This window comes from Panthera onca, chromosome A3 (genome assembly GCF_046562875.1).
Source record: "Panthera onca isolate mPanOnc1 chromosome A3, mPanOnc1 haplotype 2, whole genome shotgun sequence".
Classification (NCBI taxonomy): domain Eukaryota; kingdom Metazoa; phylum Chordata; class Mammalia; order Carnivora; family Felidae; genus Panthera; species Panthera onca.
Window position 1 is genome coordinate 130,880,978 of NC_138341.1, and position 21,010 is coordinate 130,901,987.

At 46.6% G+C, this 21,010-nt stretch overlaps 1 protein-coding gene and 1 long non-coding RNA gene across 6 annotated transcripts in view; one reads left to right on the plus strand and one right to left on the minus strand.

The window, feature by feature from the left end:
• Positions 1-294: 294 nt before the first annotated feature.
• LOC132670202 (uncharacterized) lies at positions 295-19,464 on the minus strand. The gene is made up of 2 exons (XR_009606526.3): positions 19,358-19,464; positions 295-1,377 (listed from the first exon to the last, which is right to left on the minus strand). It is a non-coding gene; the product is annotated as an uncharacterized LOC132670202 (long non-coding RNA).
• Positions 18,513-21,010, plus strand: part of TSHZ2 (teashirt zinc finger homeobox 2) — a 453,491-nt gene continuing 450,993 nt past the window's right edge. For 2 of the 5 annotated variants that reach the window (XM_060620487.3, XM_060620480.3), the window contains exon 1: positions 18,513-19,631. In XM_060620487.3, coding sequence (XP_060476470.2) covers positions 19,187-19,631 — 445 coding nt within the window. In that variant the 5' untranslated portion in view covers positions 18,513-19,186. The remainder of the gene's footprint in view (positions 19,632-21,010) is intronic. The other 3 variants (XM_060620467.3, XM_060620462.3, XM_060620466.3) reach the window with 2 other exon arrangements.

Genomic DNA, 21,010 nt, shown 5'->3' on the forward strand with positions numbered 1-21,010 from the left:
ATGGGGGAGGGGCAGAGAGAGAGGGAGACACAGAATCGGAAGCAGGCTCCAGGCTCTGAGCCATCAGCCCAGAGCCCGACGCGGGGCTCGAACTCACAGACTGTGAGATCGTGACCTGAGCTGAAGTCGGACGCTTAACCGACTGAGCCACCCAGGCACCCCCATTCATCAATTTTTAAACAACTCATATAGCCAGTATTAGTAATCTTCTAATAACAGAAGATTAGATTTATTGGGCTCTTTCAATATGGTAGATTCCTTGATAAGTATAATAACACTAATAACAACAGCAGCAACATTTATTGAGCATTTATTCTGTGCCAAGCACCATGGTAAATGTTATACATGAATTATCTCATTCTATCTTCACAAAGTTGCCTAAGACAAGATGTTATTATTAACAATATTTTTACAGGTTGGGAGAAATGTCTTAGAGAGTTTAGGTAAATTGTCCAAAGTCAGATAGCTAGTAAATTATAAAGCCAGGGGTCAAAATCATGTCTGTGTAATGTAACACATGTGCTCTTAGCCACTACTTGGGGAAGCCTCAACAGAGATAAAACTCCAGTGTTTATAATTCTTGCTCAGTAATTAATACATAGGGAAGGCGGTACTTGATGTGCGTTGTAAAGTGTGGACAAGGAGACTAGTAGGAAAATGATTTAAGAAGGTAAGGTATCCATTTGAAAACAACACACTAAATAAAATAGTGAAGGAGAAACCCACGGTATGACCCCGTTTTCCCAGGATAACTCACTGAGAGGGTAGTAACCTGTCATCAATTTGACAAAACCAAAATTTGAGTTAGAAGCCCCTCTAATGAAAATGACAGGAAATCCCGCTCAAAATGGTTGGAAGAATAATGTGGTGTATAAACTTGCATCGCTGAAAAGGCCGGGGATGATGCTAGCTTCAGGAACACTTCGATGTAGTATCATCAAGGACCAGCTTTGTTCCGCTCCATATTTCCTTCTGCCTTCTACCTTCCATGGTAGAAGCCATCACCTACTTCTTCAGGCCTCACACAGGTTCCTGTTGGCGGTTCCATGGTCTTCCATGTTAGTAGTAAAGAGGCTGTTCACATCTTTATATCTTCACACTATGCGGACCACAGAAGGATTGGCTCTCAAGGGGGAGAGAGGCCCTTAGTTTTTCCCAGAAGCCCTGGAAAACTTCTACACAGGTTTCGTTTGTTCTGACTGGGTTTCTGCCATCATGGACCAAATCATGGTAGCCAGTAGGATGAGATGGCATCGAATAGGATAGGATTATTGGCTTTAGCCAGTCAGGGTCCGTCCCATAAGCTGGGGCAAAGGTCAATACTGCAAAAACAACATGGCTGACCATGGGAGAGAATCGAACTCCAAGTGGTATTATCTGAATGAGGAAGACAAATAGAAGTTAGATAGCAACAGTAACTGGAGTCCACTACACCAAACAATTCAATTACTTTGTTTTACGATTTAGTGCCCCGAAGTATCTTCCTGCAGCATACAGCAGCTCAGTTTAGGATTGCACCTGACTTGGAAATCTTGCTTTGCTCATTATCATCTTGGAAGCATTTTTTTTTTTACACTAAATGCAGAAACATTTCTTTAACATGAGTAAATGTAGTATTTTTTTCTTCCCAAAGTGCTTCACAACTCCCAACTTTTTAAGTGCCTGGAGTAGGATTGTTGTCACTCCTCTCCTTTATATCAGCTTTGTCTCCTGCCTAAACAAAACGTTTCAAAATATGATATTTCAGGATTAAAACCAGATTAAATCCTGTGTTTCTGTACAGGAGGGGTATTTCTTTTGCAGTTCTTTCTATGTTGTTGATCAGACAAATGTGTTTGGCATGTGTAAATTGTTGTGATCGCTTTGCTTTTTGTGGCATTTTGGGAAGGGGAAAAAACCATGCTCAGTAGATGACACGGTTTGCTATAGCGGCAATATAAAAATTTGAAATTCTTAACCAATTTAGCATTTCCCCTTGCAGCCACACCATCTATCACAGAGAAGTGATATTCTGGGGGACGCAAGCCAATCAGAGGATTGGAGTATAATTTTTACAAAACAAATGTATGTATAAATTATCACTCTCTTCTCTCCTCTCCATAAATAGCGACACTAATAGATCCAGAGCGTGAGATACGGGAAGGGATGCCTTGTTCTACAACAATTCATCTTGTCTGGGAGAAGCAGAGTTGAGAAATCCGATCAGTTAAGATGTATGGCTCGACCTGAACATTGTCCGGCATCTTCTGACTACGGTGTGGAAGGAACGTATGGTTTTGCCTGGAAGAGAGAGCGTGGGTGGATGTGTGTGTGTGTGTGTGTGTGCATGTGTGCGTGAAGGGAGAGAGACTTACAGTCTAAGGCACGATTGAGCTACAACCATGTTTTACTTGGTTTGCACAGAATTTATAAAATTGAACACTTTTTAAAAATTATTTTCTAAAGATCTAGAGATTTTTCCTAATAGGGAAAACAACAGACTGGAATCCTACATGGATTTTGTAGAGAGGTTGCCTCCTCTTGACAGGGCATAAGCTCTCCAGTATGCCTCAGTCCCACCATTCCCCATTCCCTAGATCCAACGCATTCCATGATGGAAGTTTCCTGGATACAACGGGCAGTTGAGTTCGTGGGCCTTAATCTAACGAGAGCCACGGGGCTCAATAATCCAGTGACTTTTCAACCCTCTGTGCTTTAAAAATTTGTCCAAGAGTGGGGCGCCTGGGGGGCTTAGTCGGTTGAGCATCTGACTTCAGCTCAGGTCATGATCTCACAGTCTGTGGGTTCGAGCCCCGCGTCGGGCTCTGTGCTGACAGTTCAGAGCCTGAAGCCTGCTTCGGATTCTGTGTCTCCCTCTCTCTCTCTCTGCTTCTCCCCGGCTCACGCTCTGTCTCTCTCCCTCTCTCAAAAATAAATAACGCTAAAAAAAATTTTTTTTAATTTATCCAAGATATTGCTAGTGAGGGTGGAGAAGATCTGATTTTCTTTTAAGACTCCCCCCCCCCACCCCCCCAGGATCAGAACTACTTACAATTTGCTTGCATTGGTGGAAACAGAATCAATATATTTTTTAAAGAAGTCAGACAAAATATATCCAACTTTTCAGCACTTTCAGTTTTTCTTCGGCGTTCTATTGTGACTTTTGTGAGCCGAGCAAACTTCTTGGGAGGTATATTAAAAGGCTTAATATTTGCAATATAAATCACATCCCTTGTAAATCACAGTACACCACCCGTTATGTGGTTCCGGAATTTCTGCTAACCACAACTGCCATCTTGGAGCTAACTACTTTGTATGTTCGCAGTGTATGTTAGTTACAAAAATCCTCACCAACAACATTACAGGGCTAACAAATGTTATATTTTTGTGTGTTTGCCCGTTTCACCGTACAGTGGTCTATTTTTCTGTCAGAGAAAGGCAAATGTTTATTTTCCCAACTTCCCCCGTTAAGCTCTTTATAGATTAGCACCCCGGGCAGCTGTCCAGGGGACCCGCCCCTCAATTCACTTTTGTGGGAGGAAAGGAAGACGGGATGGAGGAATCACTGAGTCACAGAACGTGTGAGCTTAAAGACCTGGCATTGGGAAATCTGTAAAGTAGACTTTTGAGAGATTTGCCACATTTTAATGAGTGTATTACAAGCCCCAGCCGAGTGCCCATTTTTAGCCAATACTCGATATGTATATCTAATTCAGGAGTCAACAAGTGAAGGGTGGCCCTTAGGCCGATCTAGCCAGCTGCTTGTTTTTTGTAAATAAAGTTTTGTTGGCGCGCAGCCACGCCCACTCATTTCCATATTGTCTATGCTGCAGTTGCAAAACACCAGCAGAACTGAGTAGCTCTAACAGAGGCCGACAGGGCTGCAAAGCCGAAATATTAACTGTGTGGTCCTTGAAGAACCATTTTCAACCTCTGATCTAATTCTCTAACATGGTAGAAATACGTTATTACTTGTTAAGTGCAGTTTCTTTGAATGATCAGTTTCCCGATATCAACCTCTGTGCTCCTTCTTCAGGACACATGTGACACTTGCAATTATTGTTTTACTGGACATTTTCATACCACAAGCTGCTTGGGGCACCTGTTGGATCTGAGTGTATCAGTTAGGAACGCATTTAACTGCAAGGAACAGAGCACTTTTAACTGTGGTTTAAACAATGAAGCTTTGAATGATCTCACCTAGTAAGAAACCTGGACGCATATGAGTCTAGGTTTGATACAGAGACCCCGGGATGGTGCAAACCATCGTGGCCCCACGCTGTGACTGTCCCCCCTGTCCCTCCTGTCCCTCCTGTGCTCAGCTTGCTGACCCTTGATATATATCACCCCCTGGTTGCAAGATTTTTTTGTATCAACTCCAGGCATCACATGCCCCATTCCAAGTAGAAGAGAAGAGACATGAACACAAAACATTCTTCTATCGAGCTTCTGGCTTTTCAGCCCAGAAAGAAAAGCACCAGCAGACATGCTCCCCCCCATCAGATTTCATTGAAGAGAGTGGATCTTCCAATCTCTTTCATTAATATGATCCCAAGTGGATAGTCAACAAAGGTTTGTCAAATGGTGGATGGATGTATCAGTGATGACGGATGAATGATAGACTAAATCTTTTAAATTTTATTTAATTTGGTCTCCACCATGGGCAGCAGAGGAGAGCAAGTAAGAGGGTCCTCGGTGGTAAAAAAACGTTGTGGGTTATCACTTTCTCTCAACTCTTCATTTTACCAATGGGGAAAGTGAGGCACAAAAATACAAAGTTAGAGGGGCACCTGGGTGGCTCAGTCAGTTAAGCACCAACTTTGGCTCAGGTCATGATCTCGCAGTTTGTGGGTTCGGGGCCCGTATTGGGCTCTGTGCTGACAGCACCGAGCCTGGAGCCTGCTTCGGATTCTGTGTCTCCCTCTCTCTCTGCCCCTCCCCCCACCCCCGTCTTTCTCTCTCTCTCTCAAAAATAAACATTAAAACATTTTTTTAAAAAGTTAGATATTATAGTGAATTTTTATAGCTTCTGATTGTCCAGCATCCATGCCTCACCCTTCTGGTAACAACTTCTTAATTTTTCTTGGAAGAACCAATTCTCTCAAACAATGTGATTTTAGTGAGCCAGGTAGCATCCCTGGCCCCGAGAGAGGGTCAGCAGTATTCCATCCCCCTGGCCTAGTGGTTGGTCTGGAAATCGATACATGTCCTAAGCTAATTCAGCCAGAATGAGTGCAAAACCTTCCAGGCATTTCCAGAAAAAACAACGTGGGCCTGAGGTTGCTGGTGGTCAGCATGGGAAGAGCCAGGCTGAGAGGGAAGCCCACACAGAAGGAAAACTGTGCAGAGATCTGTGAGGTCATTGATGAGCACTTGGGTGTAGCTGTTTCTGAACTAGATGTTTTAATTCCAGGGCTCTCTCTATTTAAAAGAACAGAAAACCCAACTTAAATGGTTCTAAGCCATAAAGGGGATGGGCTTTTTGCCTCTTTTAACCGTAAATCTAGAAACAGGAATAATTCATTCGAGAGTGCATTATCCGATGGATGGACAGTATCATCCAGAACCTAGGTGTTTTTGCTTTTTTCTTTCCATCTCTCTACTACATTCTGAGGCAGGCCTCCTCATGGTTACACAATGGCTGCCAGTAACATTACTCCCCTCGAGGTATCTTACATGAAAGATCCCAAGCAAAATTTCAGAAACTCAGCTTCATTGGACCCTTTGCCCACCTGAGAACCAATCACTGTCATCGGGGGAGAATGGAACGTGCTGACTGGCTCATGCCCTGGCTTTTCAGGGAGGAGGGGGGCTGCTTTCCAGAAATACACAGATTAAACAGGGAAGAGTTAGATACTGGTGTGAAAGTCGGGTTGCGTCCGAAAGGATGAATGGAGCAAATGACGGAGGACGAAGAGCAGTGCCCATTACAGCTATTAACCCCTGGACTTCTGAGTTGCATGCAGTCGAAATTTTTCCTTTTGTCTTTAGGCCAGTTTGACTTCGTGTTCTATCCTTTGTGAGCGAAGCATGCTTATCAATGGTGCTATTATTGTTGGGGATGGAAACAACGCACATCACCTTCTCTCCTTCATGTTTCTCTATACCACTTTTCACCTCCTAATTGATATATTAGAGACCGTGACTTCCTTCATTTTATCTTGGTCTTCTCCTTAGAGAATAGGGTTCATGAGAGCAGGGTTTTGGATCCGTGTATCCCTGCCCCCAATATCTCTAAGGGTACTTGGGTACCTGCTCCATGATATGTGCTCAGCAAGTATTTTCTGAATGAATGAATGAATGAGTGAGTGAGTGGACATAATGAGGAAATAGTATCTTCCTATGTCAGAAAAGGAAGGGTCCTTAAAGATTGGCAGGGCCATTCTCTACAGAGCACTAAAATGCCAGGCTCCTGATTGAAATCCAGTGCGTTCTCTGTTCCTCTGTCCTGCCTCATGGCAATAGGAATTCACAACCTTTCACCAACCAGTTTCCGTCTCCATCAGGGGTACCACTTATTTTCCTCCGTTCACCTCTTTTATTCGAGTCCCTGAGTGTTTACATTCCTTGATGTGAACCTTGCCTGTGTGTTTGAACTCCACTTCTCTTCATTTGCAACTAAATGAGGAAGGTACCCATGACCCTTTGCTGGATTACTTTACCCACTGAGGGACTTTGGGCTTTATCTTGGTTTTGTGCCTGCATCCTCTGCCTCCATTCCCATCTTTCACCAGGTGCTTCTGGAGGTCTCTCTTCTATGTTCCCAAACCCTGCAATGTGAGCCAGAGCTTATCTTCTTCTTATTCTAGATGGGAGCCTGTACCAGTGGTCCCCTGGGCTGGTTGGTTGGTAGAGGCTCACCTATACAGTGGGAAAGGCTGGATCTTAGACATTCAGTGGAGACATATCCAGGACCCTCGGATGTCCAGGTGGGCTGTCTTTTGAGAGTCCTCTCAGGTCAGAGACCAAGGGGACACGGGGCCTCTCAGGGACAGATGGCATCCAGGTGTGGCTTACTCAGCTGGGCTCCATCTTGAAACTCGTAATGAGTTCTCCAGCTGGAGTGGGTCACAGCCCTCGCATTCTCCTGCACCCCAGCAGAGGTGCTGAGGGTCCGGGTGGTTAAGTGGCGATGATGTAAGTACTTGGTGCTCCTCCTAAAAATGTTCCTGAAATCCTCTCCTCCGAGGGTATTGTGAACTGCTTTGTGCCGCGAAACCTCATGGGTCAGGATATTTAACTCAGACAAGTAGCTATCCAAACCATTGTGCACCACGAATTCACACATCAGCCGTGCATTCCAAAGTCAGATAACAGGAAATTTGAAGTCACCTGGGTATTTGTTAAGAGTGCATTTTTCCATTTATGCAAATTTTTAAATTTGAAGACTCACTCTGCCACCTACTCATTGTGCAACCCTGAACGAGTTAAACGAGCGAGCGGTTCTCAAATATGGCCCCCAGCAACAATAATATCACCCAGGGAACTTGTCACAATAAAAATCATTGGGTCTCCACCCCATACCGCCCCAGACCTACTGAATCAGAGACCCTGGGGATGGGACCCAACAAGATCTATTTTAACAAGCGCTGCAGAGGGTGATTCTGATGCACACCACAGTTTGAGAACCATTGGCTTAAAGGATCCAGTCGGAGTTTCATTATATGTAAAATGGGAGGGATAATACTTGGCCCCAAAAAGTTTTTGTAAGGATTAATTTTGCATGTAAAGCATTTAGCACAATATCTGGCACTTAGTATGCACTCAATATATGACAGCTACAATTAATGTTATTATAATTATTGGATTTCTTTTCTGGGTGGCCAATGAATCAGTCTATGTCTCTGTGTGTCTACCTGTGAAATAGTAAAGAGTGGAGATATTTTAACATTAATCATTATAACAATAGCTAATTTATTGAGCTCCTATCCTGGCCCAGGCCCTTGGCTAATTACTTCACAAACACTGCATTCAATCCTCATTTAAAAATTTGCTAAGAGATGGGGCTATTATTGTCCACCTTTTATAGGTGAGGAAGCAGCTTAAGTAACTTACCTAGAACAACACAAGTAGTGAGTGAAAGCGCTAGAAAAAGAATTCAGAGCGTGAGTCTCCAGAGCCTGGATTAAACACATCACCAACCGCCACTCCAAAGTAGTTTGCGAAAGGAACTATAGCAGTGGCTGTTTTCATCCCTGCGAGTTATTTCGAAAATCAGATATTCCCTATAATATATACACTGAGATGATAGCTATTAATTAATTATAGAAGATGACCCTCGATCAGATTTTTGCTTGAAATGGGTTTTTGGTTTTTTAAGAGGCCAGGGGCAAAGGAGACCCCCCCATGGTTGTCCTCCATGAAGTCCTCCGTGATTCTACATTTCTGCCAAGTGACACTTGTCATGCGGCCACGACGGGGAATGATTTGCTGCAGACGGGACTAAAGACAGCCCCGTGTCTGTCACCCGAGCTGTTCCTTCTGGGCCATAGTTTAGGGCACTGATTACCTGAGCCCAAAGAACACATTCAAGTGTCCTTTAAATAAGACGATCAATCAGAAAAAACAAAAAAATGAAAAACGCTTCCTTTACCTACAGAAGGCAAAGCTTCAGATGAAGATTACTAAGAGAAAATGTGAAATTGACCTGTAATTACCGTACCTGTTAATATGGGTTTGGGGCCCGATGAGAAGTGCCAATGTTCTACCATTTTTCAACACAGCCAAAAATTGAGGCACATGAAATACCAATGACATCCTAGACACCATTTTAAGATAGGTCAAACTATACATATATGCAACGAATTTCAGAACAGGCTGCTGAATTTGTAAAACAAATATATTGAAACACCCATCAAAATGATGGTCCAGGGTAAAATATACATTTATTCACTGCAGTGTTTGCTTCATCCAAGGGTACAAACGGGCCGGGAATGAAACCCTGCAAGGTTTTCTTTTTTGAGTGAAGCTAAACTTTGTGCTTCCTGGGAGAGTTTCTGCCTAAACCTTCAAAAGCTGGACCTCAGAGATATTACAAGGCGTGCACACAATGTAGAACTTCCCCGTGTCCCTAAAATAACAGTCTCAACAATAGCACCACCGAACAAACACTACTTTTGGCTTCTGCCTTTTATTTTATTTTATTTTTCCCCTCCTCTGAGCTCCACCCCAGCTAGCTCTTGAAAGGCCTTCTGTTCTGTCAGCCATAATGACATCTGCTGGCGGAGACAGGAAGTCATAAATCTGTGGGTCCCCTCTCAACCAAACCTTGTTAATGCTGCCATTTATCACAGGGGCCGGGGTGCCATCTCTGGAGGGCTGGACGCACAGAGTCCATTTTCTCCCATACCCCTTTCCCAAGAGAGCAACCATTTTAAAAACAGCCACTTTCTCATTTCACATTTGCAGACCTGAAAGTCAGGCAGAGGCAGACCCCACCGTCAGCACGCGGCTCTTGGAAAGAAGCCACGATCCCGGGCAACAATAGACTCGATTTGATGTTTGGGGACTGAAGCGAGGCAGTTCTGACCACGCTCTGTCCTTCCTCATTTTAAATCAGCCCCTAACTGCCTCAAAGAGAGGAACGGAGATTTCCTTCCTCTGAGCCCTTCTGCCTCCGTGTAGGTTTTTAAAGGCCAAAAATCTTGCTATGGGGAGGGGGGGGGGGTGTGGAGAGGGAGTTTTAAGAGGATTATTGAAACTCAGAGTTCCTTTTATTCCAAACTAATTTAGGATGGTGTTCAGGTTTCTTTCTTAGGAGTTCGCTGTGTCCTCAGCTTTGATTCCAGACCTGTGCCTATACAAGGTGTATCCTGGGTTTTGCTGCTCAGAGCATGTTCCCTGGATCAGAAGCGTCTGCAGTGTCTGTTTGAGCTTTTTGGAAATGCAGACTCACAGGTGCCACCCTAGACCTATTTGATCAGAATCTGTGTTTTCAGCGAGACCCCCAGGCGACTCCTCTTTAGGTCCCAATTGCTGAGGCTGGGCTACCTACCCCGGCGTTCTCAGCCTCGGCCCAGTCGACGTGTTGGGGCTGGATCAGCTTTGTCTGCGAGGGGCCTTGGCACTGTGAATATCAGGCCGCACTCCTGGCCTCTACCCACTAGATGCCAGTAGCCACCCCCCGGACTGTGACGACCTCTAGACATCGTCACATGTCCCCTGGGAGGAAAAAACATCACCCCTGTTGGAAACCGGGCAGCCCAAAAAATGGGGTCCGTGGAGCTTCGGCATCCGTGCCGTTTAGGAGCTGTCAGGAATACGTGTTCTCAAATCCCACCAACTCAAAATCCCTCGAGATCCTGCAGGGAGCCCAGGAATCTGTTTTCACTCTGCAGGAGAAAAGTACGCAGGCTAACGTTGAAGAATTCTGAAACTGCAGAGCAGAACAGGGAACGTAATAGGGCGATCAGCTCGTGACAAGGCCACAACACCACCGAGAGTGACTCATGCGTGGCCATTGGTGGCCCTTGGCTGGAGCCACACCTGCAGGGTCTGAACCAGCTTCCCCACTTGCTGCCTCCACAACCTTGGGTAAGTTGCCTGTCCTCTCCGTGCCTCGGTTTTCTCATACGTAAAGTGGGGACAACGAAAGCCCTTTGCCTCATGGAATGGTTTTAAGGGATTGAGAGGTTCCTATTTGAAAGCGCCTAGAACAGTGCCCAGCACCACGTGCTTCCTGAGTGTTAGCTACTATTATGATCGTTACTGTAATTTGCTGTTCTTGCCCTAGATTCTTAAGTTCCTTAGGAACCACACAGGTGCCTTGTTCCCTGCCGCATCCCCGGTACCCAGCCCAGTGCCTCGCCTGGAGCAGGTGCTACATGAATGTCAGTGGGAGGAGGGGACATTCAGGTGGAGAGAGGAAGGCACTGGCTGCAGGCTTCTGCTGCCAGTGGCTTGGATCTGTGGTCTGCTGCCTTCACCACGTAAGGATCCGACCTCCCCTGACTGGCTTCTGTAAACTGGTGCCCTTGCACGTGGAGACGATTGAGTTGATGTTCGCTTTATCCCCCAGCACAGATCAGATTAGACCTCAGGCATATCTATATCCGAAAGCACTCTGAACAATAGTCGATCAACGAATACTTATAATGAAAAAGCCAAAGACCTGGGAGTCCTATCTATGTGCGGGCGTCATGCTGTGGATTTTACATTAGTTTAAAATTCCTCTCTGTGCCCCTGAATGGAATCGGTGGCACATTTAATTGTCCCCATTTCACACATGGGAAAACTGAGGCTCAGAGAGGCTACACAACTTGCCCAAGGTTGTAGTCTTAGCAAGTAAGTAGCAGAAATATTTTTTTCAAGTGCAGGTCTGATTCCAAATCTACATTTCTCTTTCTTCCTGGGTGCCCACCTGGTGCCCTGCCCATTTCTTCACACCCCCATCGAACCACCCGCACCAGTGGCTCTTTGCCTGCAGGGAAGGCCAGGAACAACATCTATGCAATGACTGGCAGGCACTGATGGGTAAATACCCCAGCTCTCTCGCTCTTCTAGAGGGATATCTCAGAAGTACATTAAGCTCCACTGACTCCCCAGCAGGATTAAGGTTTGTTACCCACAGTGAGCACCTGCTTGACCACACACTGCATATTGATAGCCTTACTGTGTTCACTTTCCTCCTTTCCTACTGGAGTTTTCTAAGCTCATGTACCAAACAGACTACTCGCTTTCAAATCTTTATCTCAGGGTCTGCTTCTCAGGGAACCCAAAGCAAGACAACACAGGCCTTCTCAGCAGAGGATTTGCAACAGTCTTGAACTATTTGACCATTTTAAGCCTGTGGGTTCCCTCGCTGTGTTGGCCTTCCCAGCAATGGTTAAGGAGAGGAGACAAGTTGTATTAATGGGCGAAAACAGCATCCAGGACAAGTCACTTTGACATAATCCTAGCAAGCAAGGGGAGAATCTCATGAAATTTTCAGGACAATAGGATGCCTAATGCCTAATCATAATAGATAAGACATGCTCCGGATAAGACAGAAAGGTGTTCTCAGAGTGAATTATATCATTCTCTATTTGCTTCTGAGAGTTGAGGGGTACTTTTGGGCACACAGTTCTAATGAGTCCAGGAAGGAGAGCTTGATGCATAGTCGAGGTGGCGTAAAATATACCGGAGCCCAGAACTTAAAGGCTCCTCCTCACATGGTTTCCAGGCTGTTCTGGTCCTTACATTCACTTAATGTCTTCCTGTGGTTAATGAAGTCGAGCAATGGAGTACTGGGCCAGCGACGTGGTCTGGATTCTTCCGCGCCGGCAAAAACACTGTCACCACTGCAGGTAGCTGCGTCCGAGGGAGAAATGCGATGTATGTTCAATGCACCGGCTCCTGTACTCCCGGCCCGCCCACTCCGCAATGGGCCCACCTGAGAAACACACAGTGCTTAATCGTTGTTGTGAAATTCTACGCCCAGCCGAATCCATACAGTTTTCAAAATGAGAGCCCACCAACTTTTGGAGGCTATTTCCTTAGAAGCAAGCTTGCCAATGCCTGACTGTCTCCAGACTCTACTGTCACCTGCCTTGGCAGTTTTCAGAGAGCAAATTCCCACCGAGCAGAACAAGACAGATTCTCTTCCGTGTTGGTTGAACAAATCCACTCTACTGGACTAGCTGTTTCGGGATGTAAATAAATGAACTGGCGTTTATCAACGGCAGAGAATAAAACTCATACTTGATATTAGGACCCATGATATCCCCGGTGACCCAGCCACACCCCACTTCTCCTACATCCGTTCCCCTCCCCTCTCCCTGGCTGGCTTTCGAAATCTGGACCCCCTATCGCTGTATCCTTTGTGTTCTGGAAACACAGAAATCTCTTCTGATTTCAAGCCTTGGCTCCTGGTTGGCTGCCTTGTGTATTCCAGATTTCTGTTTCAATGTTCCCTTCTCAGAAAGGCTCTCCATGACTCCCACTCTGAATTGTCCTGCCCCAACCCCTTACCCTCTGTCCCAACACCCCCACCTTATTTTCTTCCCATTGCTTTCCATGATCCATCTGGTACTTCCTCTTGTCTGGTTCTCCCCACCAATATGATGCCTTACCAGGTGTCGTGGGAAGGAAGAAAATAACCCAAGACTGCCACCTTAAAGTTTTTACAAAACAGTACTGGTAAGAGGGATGTCCTGAATGAGTTAAATGACACAAGAGGAAAGCAATGAATTATATCCTCAAGGGCAAAATCGTATGTTACACTGGCTCTCAAACTTGGCCGCATGTTGGAATCATCTGGGGGCTTTAAAAATACTGATGGCTGGATCCTGCCCCCACAGACTGATGTAATGAGTCTGGGGTAAGACCTAGGCATTGAGTTTTTTCAATCACCCCAGTTGACTGTGATACACAGCAAAGTTTGAGAACACTGCTTTTTTTTTTTTTTTTTTTAATTGAAGCATTATGTACACGTATAGAAGCACATAAATCATAAGCATGCAGCTGAATTAATTTTTACAGAACGGACACACTCAATAACATCCTGGTTAAGAACAATGAAAGCCCCCACCCCACCCCCAGTAGCCTCTTCGTGCTCACTTTCATAGGTAACCACTACCCTGATATCCAAGCATAGATTGGTTCTGCCTGTTTGTCTATTCATGTATTTGGAATCATACTCTATAATGACTCTTTGTTTTAAGAAGACAGGGATAGAGAAGTTTGAATCACTTGGAGTCCACCCGGGAAGCCTGCCTGAAGGAGGTGGTATTTAAGGGGGGATCTGAAGGAGGTAATAGACAAGAGAGAGAAAAGGGGAAAAAGGGAGGGAAGTTGGGGAAGGGAGGACAGCATCACTTGGAAAAGAGGCGCACAAGCTGAAATGCTCTATACCCATGTCTAATGAAGGCCCTACAATGGGCCCAAATCTTTTTTTTTTTTTTTCTGTGCATCCTTCTTTGCAAGAATGTTCCACTTGGTATTCAATCGGTCCACAAATTTTCACTGAGCACCAATACTGTGCTGGACTTGAGGATATAGAGGTGAACAGAACTTACATTTTAATTAGGAAAGACCGATAATACATAGGCAAATATATGAAGAAGATACAGATGGTCATAACTGCCATGAAAGATAAGACAAAGAATGGCACAAATGGCCGGGGCAAAAGGAGATGAACTCTGAGTTTAGAGTAAGGAGGAAAAACAGACCTGGGGGAGGGATCTTTCCGGAAAGAGAAGACGCAAAAGCCCTGGAGCTGGGATAGGAGGTGTTGCGTTAACTGAGGCATTCTCCCTCCGCTCCAGAATCCCACGGGCTGCCCCAGTGCCCACTCATTCAGGAAGTGCCAAGCTCAAGGTAGGCACGTGGCAAGTGGTGGTTTTAATTGCATCGGGTTGGAGTCCAGTGATAAGACAGGCAAACTAGCAACAACAAAAATCAGTAGGATAGAAACGTGCTTTTAATGGGGGCGTTCACAGGGTCCACGGGTGCAGTGAGAGGGCTCCATAGCCGCCCTTTTGTGTGAATCCAAGAACAGACACCCTGGTTCTTGCTTGTGTGCAATGACTTCTACTAACTTGATTCACTTGTTACAAAATTCAGCTTCTGCAAAGGGGGAGGTACCCATGCCTGGCACCTTATCAATATCACCTGGGAACTTTTAAAATTTCAGATTTTCGGGCCCCACCCTGGGATCTAATTCAGTAATTCTAGGGTGGTGCCCCCGCCTCTTTATCTTGAGAAAAAAAATCCCCAGGTGATTCTGACATTGAGCCAGTGTGGGAATCCGTGTTCTAGAAGATACGCTTGCCTCATTCCAATCAGTTCATGCCTTTACACATCCCAGAGTTTGAGTGTTAGATCTGAGGATGCTACGTTCCCTGGAGACCCAAACATAGCATTATTCTAAGCCACCAGCTCTTGGAAGAAGTTTCCAAAAGTGCCAGAGTCTGTGGTTTAACAAAGTATTTTGCAAATTCTAGTCATGCCTATACCACCTTTTTCACATTTTGCAATCTCCACATCCCCTTGAACCATTATTTCTTCCCTCATTCCTTAGCTATATTTATTTTTTAAACCCATAAATTATATCAAACTTCAGATCGCTACCATAAATGGAGAGCAGTGTCTTTCGCTAAGATAGAAGTAAAAACTTAGGGTGATTTCAGTAAAAACAAACCACTTTTTGAAGAGTCTAGCCAGGTAACTCTTGCCCCTCCCAAGCTTCTAAGCCTGAGATCTGCGGTTTCTTGGTTGAGAAATAAAAGTCAGCAATTGTTAGGCATAAAAGTTGCACCTCGCACCGAACTGAGACGTTCTCGGATTGAAAGAGAAACGAAAGGGAATAACCTTTTCGCTGTGCGATTCACGTTTTCCAATGTCATGTGTACGCCACTGAACAGTATCTGGGTACCATTGTGTTATGCATCTACCTGGGGTAGACAAAATCTTCCTTGCTGATAACCAAGCTAAATACTCTACAACAGTAGCAGTAGGGCGAAAAATACAAATTAAAGTAAGAATGTAAGTAAGAATGTAAGAGACGAACCCTGGAGAGACGAGGGGAGAGATTCTATAGCCCAAAGTCAGTTACTCTGACCCATTTCCCTCCTCATCCTCTCCAAGGGCGGGTCCAGCGCCAAGTCTTTGGGAGGTCATTTTAACAGAAGCCTTTTGAAGGCAGGGATCCTATCTTATACATTCCAGCCTCTCCTGTACTTGGTGCAATGCCAGGCACCTAACACAGCAGACGCCGGTTAAATGATTGCACATAGTACCAACACCCAGTCAGCAGGCATAGGGCTCCTCCAGGGAGGATTCACGGTGAGCTCGCTGAAACTGCGGTCTTTTCTTCTGCTCAGGCCTTAGGTCTGTATGTCCTGATCCTGTAACTGTGGTCCCTGGCCCTCGGGACTGGGGGTTTTACTTAGTAAGCTGTGGCCCCTGGCACTCCTTAAAGGTGTGGGAGGGAATTAGAATGAATTAGCATTAATACCCTTTTGCTGACATTGTCAACTAGGCAGGAGGTCTTTCTGTGCCTCAGTTGCCTAAGGGCTAGGCTGGGATTGGGTGACAGTTGGTCATGGGTGGAGGCCAGTTGGGTGATTTAGGGCAGGCAAGTTACCTTGTGTCACCTACATGAAAGGGATAAATGAGCACGTGCCTCCCCCCAAGTGTGGATGTTAAGAATGATTCGACAACAAACAAGATTAATCAGCCCTTTACAAACAGTGACAATGGCATGTGACTAGTAGGGTGGGGAAAGTTATGTTTCCTACAGCCCCTAAAAGAACCATTCAGAAAAATATCTGTGGAACAGGTCACCCTAGGTCATTCCCCACAAGAGAGGGCAAAGTAGGTAGATGGGTTTAAGTGCTGGGCATCCCTGTTATACTTGATCGAGATGGGTACGTGGTTGGGGGGCGGGTAGTGAGGAGTAGACCCAGGTGAAACCTCATCACAGTGACCACGGTAACAGTGCCGCGCCTTGAAATCCTAAGTTATAAAATACCTAAGCCTGAGCTTGCTTTATAGTCATATAATATGGTATACGTATAGTATATTGTAACATAATATATTATAGATAATATATGTTCCAGTATACAGTTGTATATACAATATACAATTGTCCTTGTATATTGTAACATATATTATCTATAATGTATTATGTTACAGTATACAATTGTATAGTACAATATTGTAAACATATTGTATATGTCTGGCTCCAAAAGAACAAAGGCTATATTTAGCAGAAGTTCTCAAACTGGAGTGAGCAGGAGAATCACTTGTTCAAAACACAGACTCCCTAAGCCCTGTTCCAGAAGTTTCTGATTCAGAGGGTCTAGAGCAGTGATCCTCAACCAGGGGGCAATTTTGTCCCCTGGTGGTGGGGAACACTGGACAAGGTCTGGAGAAAATCTGATTGGCAGGACTGGGGTGGAAGGGTCCGGCATCTAGTGGGTAAAGGCAGGGGTTCCTGCCAAACGCTGATATTGCACAGGACAGCTTCCACAACAAAGAATTATGGCCCCGAATGTCAGTGGAGCTGGGGTTAGATCATCTTCTGGGGTAAGGCCTAGGAATGTGCATCTTAACAAGGGCCTCAGGGGATTTGGGTGCAGGCAGCCAGAGCCCTGTCTGGGGAAGCCCTGGACAATGCCTGCTTTCTTACTCTGAGGCTTTGGCTGTCTGAGTTCCACTTTGCCTCGCTCCTTCATATTTAGGAAGCAGCTTAGACTTAACTCTCCCCATGAAGCTCTTCCTCATAAGCAAACTCTCTTCCTCCAAGTCCAAGTCGATTGCCCTCCTAAGTATACCTCCTGCCCCACACACATCACTTGCCTCTTTAGTCGTCTCTCCCATGGGAATGAGAGTTCTTGAGGGCAGGGTCCAGGTCAGACCTGTCCTCAGCACCTAGGCAGGGGCCTGGCCCACACTGGGCTCAACAATCATGTGTTGGCTGGAATCTGTCTCAGCTCTACTGACCTCTCCCGCATCGAGTCTAAAGCTACTCCCTCTTTCAGACACTGTCACAGACCCTACTTAAACATGTCCGTGGAGCTTATCGCTCTGCAATTATCTTGTGTATTTGCCTGCTTTTCATTCATTCAACAAATATTATATTGGGAACCTACTATATGTCTTGTCCCTTCCCATCACTGGGGATGGAACAGTGAACAAAAGAGGCAAAGTCCCTCTTCCCAACAGAGCCTATATTCCAAGAAAAGAACTAGGACAATAAACAAAATAGAAACCTATATATAATGTATGTGATATCGATATGACCAGTAGAGAAAAATAAAATAGAGAAATGGGACACAGTGTGTGTGTGTGTGTGTGTGTGTGTGTGTGTGTGTGTGTGTGAAAGTGAACATTTCAAGTAAGATGGACCTCTGGGAGAAGGTGACATTTATGCAAAGACTGGACATCTGAGGGTGACATTTCTGCTCCCCCATCAGAATATAAACACTAAGAGGCCAGGATCTTCCCTTTCTCTGTAGCTTCTGTGTCTCCAGAACAGGCACACACATAGTAGGTGTTCAATAAATACTATGTAAACAAAACAAAGAGAATATGGGATTAAATTATCAAGGAGGCAGATGGGAGATTTTTTGCTTTTCTGACCATCCACGGAATAGAAGGAAGGCGGGAGGGGCGGGGGCGTTGAACTTGGGGTGGGGGTGGGGAGTACATCTTCGCGGTCAGATTAAGAGACTTGGGGGATGGAGGTCATTGCTGGATAAGGCGCCGTCCCCCTTCCCCGCCTGCCCGGAGCCTACCTAAGTTCTCACCTTCCGAATAAGTATTGTTAACGGCCCTGCAGGTCGCCTAACCCGGCCCCCCCCCCCCCCCCCCCCCCCCCCCCCGGCCCGCGGCTCCCTTCCCAGCTGCGGAGTTTGGCCCTCACCCTGCCCCCCTTTCCTCCCCGCAACCCTGCGGGTCCTGCCCCCTCCCCCGCCGGTGTCCCCCGCGCCTGGGGGGGGGGGGGGCGTGGGCAAGTCCTCGCCCCAGCTAAGGAGGCGCCGCGAGGAGCCGCGGGCGCGCGGGGTCCCCGCCCCCAGCCCCTCTCCGCGGCGGGACACTGTCCCTTTAATAGACTCCCTCTGCCTGGCGCTCTGCGGCTGGGGAGTAAATTTCTCCCTGTCATCAGGTCGCGGGGAGACGAGGAGGAGGAGGAGTTTGTTAATGTTCAGTTTGTTCAGCGGGATCGATGTTTGCTGGAATCGCCTCGCCCTGTCTTGTGTGTGTGAGTGTGTGAGTGTGTGAGCGTGCGTGCGTGTGTGTGTGTGTGTGTGCGCGCATATGTGGGGGGTGTGAGTGTGTGAGAGGAAGCGCGAGTGCGTGCGCGTGTGTGTGCGTGTGTGTGTCTGTGTGTGTGTCTGCGTGCGTGTGAGTGTGTGTGAGTGAGTGAGTGAATTCCAGATTTTCTGTCTTTCCCAAACCCGCTCCTGTCCTCTCGCATATCATTCACCGACGGGAATCTGACAGCGGCCGCAAATCTACAGTGAGTGATCTCTCTCCCCCAGCGCGAATCCGCCATAGAGACCGGCGAGGAGGAGGAGGAGGAGGAGGAGGAGGAGGAGGAGGAGGAGGAGGAGGAGGAGGAGGAGGAGGAGGAGGAGGAGGAGAGGAGGAGGAGGAAGAAGAAGAAAAAGAAGAAGAAACCACTACCTTCCCAGGATTGCCTTTTTTCCCCCTTATCTTTACGCGCGCGTGTGCGTGTGGCGCGTGTGCGCCCCTCGTCCCTTCCATCCGAACCCGGTCTTGGATGTTTAATAAAGAAATCAAGTGTCTCAACAGTCACCAAAAAAAAAAAAAGAAAAAGAAAAAAAAACCAAAAACCAAAAATTTCCAAAAAAGCAAAAACAAAAAGAGAGAGAGAGAGAGAGAGGAAAACAAAATCCAAAACAAACAAACAAACAAACACGGCAGAACCAACCTCTGCTTCAAACCAGCCGGCACAAGCCACCCGTGTCTGCCGCCCGGAGAGGGGGGTCTCTGGCCCGTGGTGGAGGAGTTGCAGGGGGGATCGCCAGGGGGACAGAGGCCGAGTGACGCCCTAGGAGCCACCGGGCAGGAGGCGGAGGACACCCAGAGAGGCGAGCGAGCAGCGGGCCCCCGCGCGCGGCTCGGGGCTGGGGCGCCAGAAGTAGGACTGGAGCGAAGTAGAGCGATGCCAAGGAGGAAACAGCAGGCACCCAAGCGGGCGGCAGGTAAGAGACTCGGCTCCGCTTCGGGGCTGCGGGGCGCACCGAGCTCCTCGCCCGCCCTCCCAGCCCCCGGGTGCCCCAGGACGCCACCCCCTGAGCTGTGGGGGGAGTTCGCGCCGGGCGCCCCTCTCTGCCCCGCGAATAACCCCATCCCCTCTCTCTCCTTCTCCCATCTCCCAAATCCTCCCCTTTGCAGGCTCCGCTTGGGTGGGGGGGAAGCTGTCCCACCAAGCCTTCCCTCCTTAAACTTTTTTTTCCTCCACCCTCTACCCCACCCCTAACTTTCTCCCAGTCTGTTTCTTGCCTCTCCGGCCAAAGTTGGGTTGTGGATTTGGGGTGCGGGGTAGGGAGACAGTCCTTCCACCCCCGCATCCCTCCGCGTGGTCAGTGCCAGTGGCTTCTGGCCTCGAGGGACAGCGTCTGCGCTCGCTGGGGTTTGGGTCGCCGAAGTGTGAGGCATGCCAGAGCCCTGGGCTGCAGGCTGGCTTTGGGGCAAGCAAGGAGACTAACTTTGATCGCCAAGGTGGAAAAAACCCACCCCAGGAAAGGAATGAACCTTTCAATGTGCCTTCTAAATATGCTTGGAAATCTAATCACTCTTTCTCTTAAAAAAAAAAAAAAAGAAAAAGAAAAAGAAAGAAAGAAAGAAAAGAAAAGGGGAAATGCCCAATAGAACATTGAAACAGCTCAGGATTTTCTTTGCCCAGAGAGAGTTGCAAACTTTGTAAATTGATTTGTAGGGTATCCCATCTGAATCTTTCCTTACTGACCCCTTCCCCTCCCCCCAAAAGAGGAACAGGTTAATGGATCAGTACAATAGACCTTCTAAAGGATTTTTTTTTTTCCTTTTGGGTTGCTTAATTGCTTTTTTAATAGTATGCTGGGGTTTTGTTTCTCGGAAGTGTAATATGAAAGTTCATTTTTCTCCTGCCAGACCCACCCACTGAAAAATCAGCTTTCCACTTGATTGCTAGTTTTGATTTGACATTTGATTGATCACCTGTCATCTCGCTGCCTTTGATCTATTCATTCTTGATATATATCAATAAATCACTCACCATGGTAACTCAGAGTACCAGTGACGCAAGCCTTGCCCTCTAGATTCAGAGCCAGACATGCACAATTATTATCTTGTTTGGCTTTTAATGTGGGCGTTTTTATTTCTTTGTGTCCTTCTGTTGAATCAGGGCTTTAGCAAAAAGCTGAAGTTCTTACCGCCCCCCCCCCCCCTTCTCTGTCTTTACTTTCATGCTTTAGGGGCCATCAGTGAAGGCTGGTGTTCGGCAGACCCAAAACACATTTCCTTCTGTTGTAACGGGAGCGAAACATTAGGAAGAAGTTCAGTGGAACACTTTTGTAAACTTTATAAAGCCACCCTTAGA